The sequence below is a fragment of the Centruroides sculpturatus genome, unplaced genomic scaffold (genome assembly GCF_000671375.1).
Source record: "Centruroides sculpturatus isolate CEXI.00-Female unplaced genomic scaffold, Cexi_2.0 scaffold260, whole genome shotgun sequence".
NCBI classification, from domain to species: domain Eukaryota; kingdom Metazoa; phylum Arthropoda; class Arachnida; order Scorpiones; family Buthidae; genus Centruroides; species Centruroides sculpturatus.
This window is the reverse complement of record NW_019384427.1, coordinates 231,763-248,050: the sequence shown is the minus strand read 5'-3', so window position 1 is coordinate 248,050 and position 16,288 is coordinate 231,763. Positions and strand designations below refer to the sequence as shown.

The 16,288-nt window shown below is 26.9% G+C and overlaps 1 protein-coding gene across 1 annotated transcript in view; it reads right to left on the bottom strand.

Moving 5' to 3' along the window:
• The window catches only part of LOC111619599 (serine/threonine-protein kinase D1-like), a 56,485-nt gene that overhangs the window by 24,362 nt on the left and 15,835 nt on the right, over positions 1–16,288 (bottom strand). Inside the window, exons 6-9 of the mRNA XM_023361362.1 lie at positions 14,661–14,859; positions 11,731–11,808; positions 8,104–8,251; positions 2,764–2,899 (exon numbers count right to left, since the gene is read on the bottom strand). Of these exons, the coding sequence (XP_023217130.1) occupies positions 2,764–2,899; positions 8,104–8,251; positions 11,731–11,808; positions 14,661–14,859 (561 nt within the window). The remainder of the gene's footprint in view (positions 1–2,763; positions 2,900–8,103; positions 8,252–11,730; positions 11,809–14,660; positions 14,860–16,288) is intronic.

Genomic DNA, 16,288 nt, shown 5'->3' with positions numbered 1-16,288 from the left:
GTTTATCACTCCAAGTGAACAATCAAACACATTTTAAAAATTCTTTGTTCCTTTACTTCTTTAAAGTAAAGGAACAAAGAATTTTAATATAATATAATAATGTCCTGCAAAATAATATTTATTAAATACTGAAAACTACAAAGATAAAATTATTTAAGTTAATAATCATTTTAATATTTTTTTTCAACATCAANATATTAACTAATAAGTTAATAAAACATAACAACAGACTATCAATTCTTTATTACAATAAACCTAATACTTTTAAATTTTATTTAAAAAAACTAATAGGTTTAGAACATTGAAAAAATAAACTATTCTGAATTCACTTATAAAAACAAAACCATGAAAATATTCTATAGTTATCAAATTAAAACAAAACAAAAATTCTAAACAAAACTAAAATCAATAATATTTAATAGAATTACTATTATAAATAAGAAGTATAACAAACAAATAAAAAATATATAAATGTTAACATTAAAATTAATTCTCACCACTGAACAAATACTTTCATGAAAGAAAGAAGTGATTCAGTATCTCTAATATTGAGTCAATTAGCATTTTCAATAGGCTTAGGTATATGATAAATATTAGTGTTGCAACGAATAGTGTATTCGGCCTCAGGCCGAATACCGAATATTCGGCCAGGAGCATGGCTGAATAGCCGAATATTCGGCTTGATTAACACACGTACAAAAATTGGCGTGGAAAGTGCATTATGGCAAGGACCCTGCTCTCTATTGGCCTGCTGTCACTACGCTTCGTCAATCACGTTAATTCTTGACAGTTGTAGCGGACAGATAAGAGTGTCATGGCAGTACTGTATGTGATAAATAATATCAAATGTGGATAACAATGAAATGACCTACACGTGTAAATAAAGAAAAAGAAGAGAGAAGAAGAGAGAAGAGAGAAAAAGAAGAAAGAAGGACTGCGAAGTGAAAATGTGAAAATAAATATGAAATTGAGTTGATAACATAATCAAACAAGTCGAGGCAGCTTATTGGCGCAAAATTTGTGGCCGTCAATGTCAAACAATTGTTATCATAGACTTCGGAAAGCTAAATGCTTGTAATGAAAGAAACTTAGCGTGCACAGGCGAAAGCCTGGGGCCGTTCAAGCTACCAAACTGTCTCAAATCTGTGAAATCATAACTGTGACTTATACCAACATCCTATCTGTCTCTTTTCTCCGTTATCACCAGGCTTGGAGTCACGTAATTGTAAAATTGGAAATCTACGACGGAAAAGTGACAAATCGAAAGTATCGTGAGCACGTATTATGATGTATGCATACCTGGACTAGAGCGATAGAGGAAAGAGAAAGGGAAGAGCAAAGACTAGCGCTTAAAAAGAAGGATAGGCAGGGTCAGACCTCAGATGTGCGACGATTCTCAAACAAATAAGTGTGTACGTCTGCTGATCTTTGTAATTATAAATTGCGAATACATGTGACTAATATCATTTTCTTTTTTATTTTGTGAACGTTATAAGTTATAAATAAATATAAACAAACAACACTAACCCAATAACATTAAATCTAAATACCAAAATGATTAATTTACTGTGTTTTTGTTATTTCTTACTCCTGTTTTTAGGTATTTGGTATTCAGCCAAATAGCAAAAAATAGGCCGAATACTGAATAGTAACCGAATATTCGTTACATCACTAATAAATATCCATAAAACTAATATAATCATCATTTCAGACTCGTTTGGTAATTTGGTCTTGTCTCATTTCATAATACAGAGAGAATCAAAACTCAGAAAACACCCAAATCTTTAAGACAATGTAAAATATATCAAATCATTATTATTATGTAATATACTAAAGGATGTACAGTACCTATGACATATGTTGCCTGATCAGTTTCATTTTCGTAAGCCAATGTATGTGAAAAATTAAAAAATTCAATGTTAAGATTCCTTTTGAAGTTAAATATTAAATATTCCATAGAAGCTTTCAGGCACAAATCTTTATTAATGTTGTTTCAATCATTTACAGTATTATAGTTATAGCACTGCTAACAAAAGAAAGAATTGACATCATTCTCCATATTGGGAGACAAAGTTACAGAGAAGACTTCAACCGTTACCATCTCAACATATCTGCTTACACAACATAGTAACAAAACTTAATAACTTTTAAGAAACAGGAAGTATTCATGATTAAAAAAAATGGATGACCAAAGACAGCAATGCCATCTCTATTTAAATATATCCCACATGCATTCAAGGCAGAATAAATTAAGACATAAATGGTCAAAGAAAGATGCTGATATAATTTAGAGCTAGAAATGCCATATGGAGGTAGGCAATATTTGATTTGAATATAACACAAAAGGTGTTACAAAGGAATGGTAATAATTGTAGTTCTAGAATACCTTCTAAATACAATTGCAATATTCTCTGAATAAATGTAAAATTTAATTTTAAGTTGTAACTTATGGTATCATCAACATAACAACGCTAATGGCAATGTAACAAATCTGAACATTGTTGATGATACCAAACATTATATGGTCATCAATTATACCCAAACAGAACCATATACATGTATATCAGAGATGATGTGATACCATTTCTGTACCTCATGACTTCTGCTTTCCTCAACGAAATATATTTGGCAGTAGCAAGCTAGATCAAAGACAACAGTGGACACTGAATTAAGTCAAAATTCTAGTAAATGCCATTAAATGATTTTTGCAGATTCTTGAGTCTGTGATGCAAGTGATATATTTCATTATATTTCAATATGTACAATAGGCGAACTAGCAGTTACTTTAGGTAAAGTGTTCTCTCTTCTACACAAATATGAATCACAGCAATCAATATGCACAAATATCTGTTCAATCATTTCTGCACAAACTATTGTGTTCACCATACAACCAAGAATGCTAGATGTACAATATTCTGACAAATTGGCATTAAGCATTCCTATTATATGATTCATTTAAAAAGATTTAATTATTACTACATCTTTCCTTTCTTTGCCACAGCATACTTCTAACATGCTAACACTAGCTGTCATATTAAATGATTCACAGCTACCTTCTATCTCCTTTTAGAGCTTTGAAGACTGTAATGCCATTTGTATTTTCAACAATGTCATAGGATAATTATTGGAATCATAAATTATATCTGATAAATATTTTTAATTATTACGATATATAGTACTTGAATATTTCAACTTTTGAAAATATTTCTATNATAACAGAGGGAAAGTATGGTGATCGATCAAAACATGACCCCCCCGAAGATTTTTACATTTTTGGACTTAGGGGACCTTGAAATGTTGAGAAATGCAAAAACGTTCAGCATTTTTTCTGTGTGTATGGATGTTAGCGTGTAAGGGCGCATGATTTTGTTTACCCTCTTTGAAACTTAATAACTCCTGTGCTTTGCAAATTTTCTGAAATTTTGCAAGAAGGTTTGTGTATTAAAAAAATTCATGCTATTAAATTTTAGTGGTTTAAGGTTGATGGGATGAGGAGATGAAGGTGGTCATGTGTCACATCTCAAGTGGGGTTGGACTTAATGACAATTTTACTCATTATTAGCATTTACAATTTTTTTATAAAACCCATCCCTACTCTCAAAATTAAGCTTTTTGCCATTTTATTTATAATAATTAAAAATGTAAACAGGTTTTTTAATGAAATATTGTAGCAGACAGCACCACCAGAATTTTAAATGTTGCCAGGAAAGTTAAGCAATTTGTTTCTAGACATTTTACATTTAAATAGACCCACATCACATTTATGGATTCCTTGTCTCAATTAATGGAAAATGGCAAAGTTTTTCAAAATCGATCCATTAAATTTTAAGATGAACTTGATTCTACAAGCCCATAAAGACATTCTAGCAACTGTGAAACATCTCATGACAAAGTCGCTCAATTTGTTCAATATCGCTTTGTTGCACATACTCTTGAAACAACCTTATATCTTGGAAACAAAATCACGGACCCCCATTTTCTTTTTTTATTGTATTTTTGGATTCTGTGCTGCAATTAATGAAAAATGGCAAAGTTTAATCAAAATCTATCAAAGAGATATTGAGAACGAACACAATTCTGTAAGCCTCATAGAAGCTTCACTAATGCTATGCTTCAATAAATGAACTCAAATAGGACTCTGAAAAAGTAAGTGATCAAATTTGATTACTTATTTTCTTAAGATATAAGTAATCTTAGAGTTTGTATTTCTAATTACATTATTTCAGATATTTATTACAACACACAAAAATTAATTTTATAATTTTTTCTTTCAACCTGATAAATGCTTCTTAAATACCATAATGACAAAACTGATCAACAGAATTTATAGATCTAAATCCATCTTAATTTTAAAAAAACTGATCATCATAGACATACTACTATAGTTAAACATTTATCATCATTGGATATTGATTGCATAATTTTATCTTTTGAATTATTATTTTCATGCAGATAAAACAATTCATTTAAAAATTAAACAGAGAATAAATTATTCTCTTCTTCAGTTATTTACCCTATTCTTTCCAAGAAAATCTGACTTAAAGTTTTTATTAATGTTAAAACTAATTTAGCAGTACTTACAATATATAAGAATTAGTGACAATAATGTATTTAATATTTATTGAAAACGTTATTGGAGTTAAATATACTTTCAATTTCAATAAATGCTTGTGAATTATTAATTGAAATAGTTTCATACAGATAAAAAATACTTGTTCAGACAACACACGAATTTTTAAAAATTATCTTTATAATTAAAAAAACATTAAAATGATATTTAATTTACTTCTTTGATTCTGAGGGTCCTATTGGATTCCTGAACTTAATCGTAGTATATTTTAATTAATTAATTTCAAATCATTTTTCTTCCAGATTTTTCAATTTTCATTTGGACTAACAATATTTTGTTCACTGGATAGATAACTTTTTCCAAATATATTATAATAAAATTAAGAATTTATAACCATACCAAATGGAAATAACTGAATACATGCATACAAATAAAATATCATTAATATGCATACTGATCAATGATCATATCCTTATATTTAAATCTAAATTTTAATATGATTGTAAAAAATTCAGCTTAAGAGTAATTGAATAATATATTCAGTGTTTAATAATTGAATCTTATACTTTGAGATATTGCCAGTACCATCAAGAGTTTGTATTGAGCCCAGTGGTAGCATGGACTGCCTCTTTGCAGATTCCTTTAGTCATCTTTTTTTTTGAACAAATGAAACACACAAAATGTTTATTAATACAAAAACTTATTCCTTTAAAACTCCAGAAACAAATTTAATAAAAAATAAAAATGTTTTCAATCAGTTTCACCAATCTTCCTCAGAATATAAAGGAACAAAAAAATAAAAGAATGTAAATACAAATTTATGTTTATTAATTAAAAAAGCGTACATAATACCGGTTTTATTTTTGATCCTTAGGTCTAAATTCTGTTAGGTGCACTCGTTGCACCAGAGAGCACAGACATTGTCACTGTAATACCTTTGTATATTGAAAATACAGTCATGGACTCCTAATTTACTTTCCTGGCTCTGTTACAAATAACAGAGGGAAAGTATGGTGATCGATCAAAACATGACCCCCCCCGAAGATTTTTACATTTTTGGACTTAGGGGACCTTGAAATGTTGAGAAATGCAAAAACGTTCAGCATTTTTTCTGTGTGTATGGATGTTAGCGTGTAAGGGCGCATGATTTTGTTTACCCTCTTTGAAACTTAATAATTCCTGTGCTTTGCAAATTTTCTGAAATTTTGCAAGAAGGTTTGTGTATTAAAAAAATTCATGCTATTAAATTTTAGTGGTTTAAGGTTGATGGGATGAGGAGATGAAGGTGGTCATGTGTCACATCTCAAGTGGGGTTGGACTTAATGACAATTTTACTCATTATTAGCATTTACAATTTTTTTATAAAACCCATCCCTACTCTCAAAATTAAGCTTTTTGCCATTTTATTTATAATAATTAAAAATGTAAACAGGTTTTTTAATGAAATATTGTAGCAGACAGCACCACCAGAATTTTAAATGTTGCCAGGAAAGTTAAGCAATTTGTTTCTAGACATTTTACATTTAAATGGACCCACATCACATTTATGGATTCCTTGTCTCAATTAATGGAAAATGGCAAAGTTTTTCAAAATCGATCCATTAAATTTTAAGATGAACTTGATTCTACAAGCCCATAAAGACATTCTAGCAACTGTGAAACATCTCATGACAAAGTCGCTCAATTTGTTCAATATCGCTTTGTTGCACATACTCTTGAAACAACCTTATATCTTGGAAACAAAATCACGGACCCCCATTTTCTTTTTTTATTGTATTTTTGGATTCTGTGCTGCAATTAATGAAAAATGGCAAAGTTTAATCAAAATCTATCAAAGAGATATTGAGAACGAACACAATTCTGTAAGCCTCATAGAAGCTTCACTAATGCTATGCTTCAATAAATGAACTCAAATAGGACTCTGAAAAAGTAAGTGATCAAATTTGATTACTTATTTTCTTAAGATATAAGTAATCTTAGAGTTTGTATTTCTAATTACATTATTTCAGATATTTATTACAACACACAAAAATTAATTTTATAATTTTTTCTTTCAACCTGATAAATGCTTCTTAAATACCATAATGACAAAACTGATCAACAGAATTTATAGATCTAAATCCATCTTAATTTTAAAAAAACTGATCATCATAGACATACTACTATAGTTAAACATTTATCATCATTGGATATTGATTGCATAATTTTATCTTTTGAATTATTATTTTCATGCAGATAAAACAATTCATTTAAAAATTAAACAGAGAATAAATTATTCTCTTCTTCAGTTATTTACCCTATTCTTTCCAAGAAAATCTGACTTAAAGTTTTTATTAATGTTAAAACTAATTTAGCAGTACTTACAATATATAAGAATTAGTGACAATAATGTATTTAATATTTATTGAAAACGTTATTGGAGTTAAATATACTTTCAATTTCAATAAATGCTTGTGAATTATTAATTGAAATAGTTTCATACAGATAAAAAATACTTGTTCAGACAACACACGAATTTTTAAAAATTATCTTTATAATTAAAAAAACATTAAAATGATATTTAATTTACTTCTTTGATTCTGAGGGTCCTATTGGATTCCTGAACTTCAAACAACACTTACCTGAATCAAAATAAAAAAAAAATTCATCAACAATATAGCTAGATCCTTATAATAATAATAGTAATGATGCATAGATAGAAAAATTTGCTTTACTATGAAATAATAACCATTTGATAATTAGTACGATTACAGACCATTGCTACAATTTAAATTCTTCTGATCATTGTGAAATCGTAATTCATAAGTAGAATAAATCTGAGCTTTTATCAAAATTAAAACTCAAATTGTGCAGGAGTACTCTGCTATAATTGATTAAATTATATCAAACATGTAAGACTGATTTGATCATTCAAATACAACAACTGAATAAAAATTCAATTACATATATTATTTAATTCAGATGACTCAAGCCTAATAAATCATAACAATAATTGGCAAACTGTGAGATAGGTAAGAATAGACAACTGTTAATATTTTATAATTTTCCTTAAGAGATGGGAAAATGATGAAACGAGGAGATCTTTACATTTCCATTGACATCATTCACAATTAGGTAGAGACTACATGAAAATCTAAGAAAGTAGATGAATACTCTGATACAACTTGATGAATTTATAGAGTTTCATTTGACTGCAAAATGATATTTTATTTCTGTGTATATATTGTCTACTTGGGCCTTGTTTATTAATATGACTTATCATACTAGTGTAGTTTCTGATTAGCAAAGCAAGACGATCTTAGTCAAAAGTCAAAACAAAATATCTTTATTTTCACTAAGGTAATATGAAGAAATGAAATATCATTTCTTCATATTACCTTGTTTCATTAAAAATTTTTGTTTCTTTAACTATCCAAGTATTTATTTGTATATTATTTTAGATTTTTATATAATATATATTTTTTTATCTATCTTATAAAATACAAAAGCCTATAATTTATTGTCATTTAAAATTTATCTGAAAAAAATCTTACTTTGCAGGAAGTTTTGATTCATCATCTGGACTACAGTTTGAATGACTTCCTTTTGCACTTAGTAATTCATTATCATTATCAGAATCATCATCACAATTATCTTTTTCACTACCATTTTCTGTTTCTGAGCTTTTAGAGGCTTCTAAAGCTATATAAAAAAAAATTCATTTATTTCATTATTATATTAACAGAAATTACAATACTACATACATTATAAAGGCTGCTAGATAGTTTTGGTATTTACATACTGCTGCATAAAAAAATATTTCTTGGTAATTTTCAAAGATCATCTATACTCTCTATAGGATAAAGAACAAAGCCAAGTGTGTAGCTATTGAGAAAGGATATGTGTCGTCAGTAAACTATATAACAATGATGAAAATTATCATTACATTTTTCATGTAGTCATAAACAATATTTTGTTCATTTTCTGCCATTTCTATTTTGTTTCTTTTTTCATGATGGAAAAAGTGTTACAATGATTTTAAGCTAGTATTTTATACATATAGAATAATTATAATATTCTTATTGTTTTAATTAGTCAAAGGACATTGCATATTTAAATAGATGTATTTGATTTTGAGAATTCTGTTCAAATGTTTGATATTAAGTTAATATGTTTCCTTTTTGTTTAGTGTTGTAAAATTATTATATATTTAATTTAATTAAAAGTTTGTTTATGCTTCAAGAAAAATATGCATTTATTGAACTGACCAAAATATTGAAGATATGATCCTCAACATTTTACATAGTGCAAAAATGAGGCATGTATTTGGAAAAATGATAATTGACAGAGTGAACATGCTACTTCCTTTGATAGGTATTTCTCCTTATTATTTTAAAACTAATCATAAAGGGCAGACTATTAGAAGTCAAATGAAGCAAGTTGACTGAATGTATTCATGCATCAGGAAGTTAATGTGACCCTAAGCATAAAAGAAGCTGTTGAAGAAACCATAATATTGACTGATATATTGTCTTTTGCAATGTTAGTAGCAAAGAAGCAAGAGTGTGCAGTAATGAAAAGTTTTGGAACCAGTAAGAAAAGGCCTTGAAAATCTGGAATGCCAAGTGTGATAATTTCCTAATACAAGTATTTTTACATAAGTATTTTTTTAAATTTACTAACAATGTAAATGATGACCCTGATTTGCCAATCATTTCTGAAACATTACAAAAAGTTTTGAAAGAAATCAGCATTGTTTACAATTCTATAGAAACTAATAAACATGAAATTATAATTTGGAGGCATAAACATCTTAGACAAATTCAACAGTATCATTCAGAAGGAAGAAAGTTGTCTTCACTTGGTGAAACTGGGATAAATGTTGGCCAGTGTCAAGATGTTGGAAAGATAAAACAGTAAAATCTGGTAAGAATGCATTTTTGAGGGCTTGTCATTAGATTGAAAGAGCCATGTGGAAAGAGTAATAATCTGATTTGTGCACACTGTTGGAATGGGGACGGCTTTGTAAAGATTGCTCTCCTTCTGTTCTAGTCAAAAATTGTAGCAGTTGATGCAGTGTTATAGTTTATTATTAATTTTTTCGAAACATTTAATTATAGATCATTTTTAAAAATAACCATTAAATACTTTTATCATGTGATCTAGAGCAGTGATCGCCAACCGGAAGTCTGTGGACCACTGATGGTCTGAAAGAAAATGTTGATGGTCCATGGTGAAATTTGAACATTTGATGAACTCAAGGTTATGCAAAGTATTACAAAAGAAATTCAAAATGCTTGGTTGTGTTTTTCTCACTCATTGGGGATTTTTATTTATTTATTTATTTGAATATAAAACCAAACATGAAATGACATCAATAAATAATAATGTCAATAAATCAATAAATAATGTGAGTGAGGAGTTGTTCTTTCTGGAAAAGAACCAAGAATCTATAAACATTTCAAACAAGTAGCAACAAACTTCACACTGATTTGTTATAATTAAACAAGTGAATTTCATACTAATAAAGTAAACTAAAATAGAACTTTTATAATCATTATTCTATATATGTTTTTACAGTTTAAAAAAATTTATGATAGTGGTCTGCAGGATTCAAAACTGTGAATTTAGTGGTCCATGAGATCAGAAAGGTTGATGACTGTTAATCTATAGCAGTGCTTTTCTGCAATCACTGGTCTGCAGAAGAATATTTGGCAGTACTGATACTGATTTCTACACTTAAAAAAGGCATTTTTAGCAGAGCAACAATTTGTCAATGATAAAGAGAATCATCAACATTCATTAAGAATTTGATAGCAGACTTCTTCAATCGATAAAAAATGCTTGTGCTCTGATTCATAAAGTTTGTCAATTTTGAAAGTTATGTTGAAAAATAGATAAAAATCTGTGTAAACTTTTGACAAAGAAATAACTAAAACATTATTTTTTATTCTTGTGATTAATCAGAACTTACTTTCCAAATGCTCCTCATATATTTGGCACTGGCAAGTTAATGCAGAGTTCTTAAAAGGGTGGAGTTTAAAAACACATATAACATGGCTTATTAATTTTACAATATAGAATTATTACAATTAAGAAGGAACTGAATAGGTACTAAATAAATAGGTTATATACAATATACTATTTAATTTTAATTAATTTTTTAATTCTTCCAAAATGGGAGTGGTTAACTCCCAAAACACTTCCTGTGTGCATGGTCTTAGTGACTAAGACATAGTTTGCACATCACATTTGAACAATCAGATTGAGCTACACCAATTTTGAATAGCATTTTGTTTGTTTTTGTTTTAAGAAGAGAAGTTTTCTCTCTTTTCTCCATTTTTTTCTTTTTTTCTTAAAACAAAAGTTTTGTTATTTTTGATTCAGAAACTATTATTTGTGTGTTTTCCTTATATATTTTAAATTGTTTCAACATATTTTTATTATACTAATAGTTTAATAGACTGTTTGTTCTTGTAAAAAACATCTATCTTCATTGCTCCATACTCACCTATATATATTCAAAATTGAATTCATATCTGAAAAATATCATACGAGAATAGCTGAACCAATTTATATGAAATTTTGTACATATATTCAGGATAGTCCTAAGAAAGATACAGGCTACTTTCCATTTACAAAAATTTGATTTTATAAGCTTTGATAGAATTATATTATTTGCAAGAGTAAATAGTTTGTACTTGGTTCTTATCAGGTCTTTCACACAAATAGGTTGAAGACCAGAGACGAGTGAGTATGAAATGAACCATTAAATTCAAATATAATAAGATAATGTGGTCATTAATGGGCAAATGTGGACATCAATGAAAACTTGTCAGTCTGTTGTTTCAGCAAAATGTATACAGTACTGAATATATCACTATTGCAATTTTTATTTCTCAGATTATCCTTGAGTCCCTAGATTTCCTTTCAATGTAAAATTAATTTTATATTGAAAGAATCTATTATTATATTAAAAGTTTGTTATGAGTATCTAGTCTTTTTTCTGTATATATATTTTTGTGTGTGTTTTTTGATATGAGTATATTACTCTTACTTAATATATCTTTTTCCTAAGTAAAGCAGCAGCAGTATCTTAGCTAATATGTAAAAACAAATAAACTTTACATTTACAAAAAAACAATAATTTTAATTAAAATAAAATAAAAGTATATAATTACCCCATTCCTTTGGTGCTTCACCTGCACAATCCATAGGTATTTTTTCCATACACCGTTTATGAACATTAAATTTACAATCTAAATAAAAATAATAGTAAAAATTATAATTTGTAATCAGTAAATAGTTCTTTTCTTTATTTAAATGCTAATAAACAAAGTTTCACATGATTGAAATAATACTGTTCTGTATACTAATTTATTTTTAATCAAACAAAATAATATGCAAATACAGATAATTTTAATATAACTGTGATAATGTTATTTATAATGAAATATAAAAAAATGCTAAATGTAAATATTAAAAAAATTTTTTTTAAATTTTCAGCAGAAGAGTTAAATTAAATTTCACTTACTTTAAACTCTTAATTAAAACTTCCTTATTAACTACAACAACATTCCTTGGTTTTATTACTATTTTTTAAATCATTTGACAAAACCTACTTTTCAATTTGATTTTGAATGTACAATGTCAAACTATCATACTGCTTTATAATTTTAAATTTCATAATTTGAATCTGGAATTTTATTTGTTTGGGATAATTACAAAATTTTCTAAAAATTCTAGATTTTCTTATTTTCTTAAAGAAATTTTCTAACTTTTCAGATTTACTAAACTTAAAGATTTCATAAACTATTAAAATAAAAATAACTAAAATCACATTATAAAAAACACATTAACACATTGTCTTCAATTTTAATTAAATAAAGATTAATTAAACTTAAAATAATTAAAACATGTCAAAAAGGTCACCTTTTCATACATTCACTTTTATGTTCCTTTTTCACAATTACTTTTAACATTAAATATATCTTTTCATGCTTTAAGGAAATTTTTAAACTTTGGCAACCAAATATATTAAAAGGAAAGGTCAGGTCAGCATGGGATGTATTCCAGAAAGTGAATGTTTAAAAGGTGATTGTTTCAATAGACTTTTCCTTCAATTTTAATTAATTAATATGAAAATTACATCCAGTGAATTTTATAAATCATTAAACTTTTATAATTAACTGACTAATTAATTTAAATCTTTTAAACTTATAAACAATAGTTTATGATGTTATAAAACAATTTACTATATCAAATTTGTTATATATATATATATATATACACACACAAAAATCTCAGCTTCTTTTCCATTAATAATAATGATAATAGTATAATGCAATATATAATTTATTAGTTATTTTGTCTGAACAAAAAATTCATCTTTTAGATAATTTTGTTGAATTTAAAATTTATAAATTTTTACAATAATAAAAATTTTAAATTTTTACTTGACTTTTATAAATCTGTAAAGAATTCATACAAATGTGTTCTAAATGATAGAGAAAAATACTTTACTACTTTTCAAGATGTTGCATTAAATATATTCAAGCATAACATTATTTACATCATTTTTGGCCTTTCTATACAATAAGTTGTTTTTTTCTATTTGTAAAATTCTTGGATTCTTTTTGAGCCAAAGAATATTAGAACCAATGTGCCATGCTATTTCAGATAGCAAAATATGCTATATCCACAAAATTATTAAATTTGGAATATTTTATCATTTAACAAGTATAAATGAAAATGTATAAATCATTCTTGCAATTAACTTTTTGCAAAAAATATTTCATGTTGCCAGAGTTTTACTTGAGATTTTGGAAAAAATATCTCAGGTTCAATTTAAACTTATGTTGTACATATGACATCTGATTAAAATTATGAATTCTATTAAATTATGCAAGCACAGATCTTTGTATAAATAAGCTCCTATAATTATATTTTCCATATGTTTAATTAATATTATTCTAAAATCATTTTAACAAAGTACATACAACTTTTATCTGATACAAGAATATTAGATCAAAAACGAATCCATAGATATCAGACACCATATTAATATTTTCATTATAATGTCCATGTTTTAATAATATGAAGATTTACAACTATAAGAAAATTTACAATTAATTAATAAAGCAAAATGAAGTATTGTAGCATTAGAAACAAAATTATATAAGTTAGTAACAGCAGAAGTTGAAGATAGACATTCCTATTTGGTATCACAAATTTGGTACTTGTGAGATTTCCAAGGAACCTAATTGTAAATACTGAGAGCTAATGTGTTATAATAATAATGTTTTTCCATAAATTTTTTAAAACACTGCATTAAAGTATGCTACACAATGCATTAATAAAAAATGATAAAGTGAAGCAATTCCTTTAGTATTACTCTTTATAGAATATAAATTATTATTATTACATTTTTTACATTAAAAATTTTTATATTTGAATTATGAATCAATAAAGTAAATTATAAAACAAGATTAAATAAAACATATCATTTTATATCTCCATACCAACGATAACATGCATGTATCTTTATGGAACAAAATTCTGAATAATTAATTAACCGTCCCCTGGTATTCCTGAAATATCTCAGGCTGAAACATAATGACCTTGACCTGTGGACCCAAGCTATCTCATTTCTGCATCAAGACATTTTTGATACTAGATGTCACTAGTCAGCATAATTTTTATATTAAAACTAACTTCTGAAATATAATTTTTTTGTTTTTACATTTATTAATGTCTATTTTGTTTGTGCAAAATAAAAAAAAGTTTTGAATGATACAATAGCCACGATTACTTTTTCTAAAATGTGGAATTTTCGTTAGGCTTAACATCAACAAAAATTCAGCGTGGGGTGACACGCAATGGAAAAAAATTTTAACATGGTATAGGTTAAAGAGTTATTCTTGCTAAATGAGAATATGCAGTTTTTTGCATTTATAATATTGTATTCTATTTAAATTATTTGCAGATGCATTATATTAATAGTTTTATATACACATTGTGTGTTTGTACATGTGTATATATAAAATATATTTTAATAAATACTAAACAAAGTTTTTATAAAATAGATTTTAATATTTATTTACTAAATTACCTTTGCATTGCATTCCTTGACGAAGTAAACCTTTTAATAATTTCTTGCAATGTTGACATACTGTTGGTCGAGTGTAAGAGTGAACAACAAAAGTATGAGGTACTCTAATTCTTCCTGCTAATTCACGTTCAACCCATGCAGGACGACCCATGTTGACAGAAGGTGATCTTCTATCTCGAGAAGGTGATCCACTAAGCAACTTTATAAAGTAAAATTATGAATAATTTTAAATATTAAAAATTAATTATACCAATGAAATTTAATTCAGAAAAATATAACCATAATAGATGTTAACTGTTTCTTATCTATCACAATTTTAGAACAAAAAACAGTGAAACAAAAGAATTAAAACTTAAAACTAACAAAAAAAAGTTTAAAGTTTATGTTTAAAATAAATTTGATAATATTCATTTATTATTTTATATATATGTAAAGATCTGGAGGGCTAATTAGCCTGTTAACTTAATTAAACACATAATAAACCCCAGATATCCACCTGATACTTCCTGGCCACTTGCTGAATGAAAAGATAAAAATCGATTGAATATCCTTCCGAATCAACAATATTTACAATGTTTTGAATAAGTATCGAGAATGTTTTGAATAAGTGTAAGTTTTTAATCTTGATTTTATTAAAAATTTTTTTTGTTAGATAATTTCAATTTATTTTCTATATCTTAAAAAATTTTATATAAATCAGTTTTTTAAGAATTTTCAATAGATAATCCATTTTCACATTATTTGTTCTTTTTCAGAGTTCTCTGATTTATAAAAGAATTATGACTTTTGATGTATGAGAATTTTAATTTGTTAATTTATCATTTATATCAGTTTATTTTTCATTCCTATAAGTTGTATTCCTAATATTTTATAGGAGAACATTATATTGTCCTTATTTTGCTATAAAAGCATCTTAATTTATTAAAATGAGATAATCTAAGTACAGTTTAACCCAATTATAATGACATCGGATGTAACGACAACCCTAATATAACATCATATTTTTATCGGTCCCATGATTTTACTACACTAGATAATGTTAAAAAACCCACTTGCTATGACATAAAACCCTGTTTTAACGTCATATTTGAAGCACTCTTAAATTTACAAAATTAAATTATAAATTTTATTTATCAAAGAAAATACTATGTGTTCAGTCCTAGGGTCAGAGTCCACTTCCTAGAACGATTGTGGGTGGTACTGTCACCACCTGATTTGGTGGGGTGAGATGTGCCACCTCTTTAAACAACGTGACAGTGGGTTAGTCTGCATAGCTCTCATACTCGTGTTGTAGTTTAGCATCAAATCAGGTAAAATGGCTAGCTTAAAAAGGAAAGCATTAACGTTAGACTGCAAAGTAGAAATAATTAAAGCAGTTGAAAGTGGAAGAAAAAAGGCAGATGTATGCAGAGACTTTGGTTTAGCAAATTCTACAGGTCTCGTAAAACTTCATCGGAAATAATGAACAAAATCTACGACTTAGAAAATGACATTGATAAACAATTTTTAGGTGAAAAATGCCTACAATCTAAAATAACTGACTTTTTTTAAGTGAATATTTTTATTGTTTCTTTTTAATTGATATACATTAATTTAACCTAAAAGTGAAAGATATTGGACTTCATGTC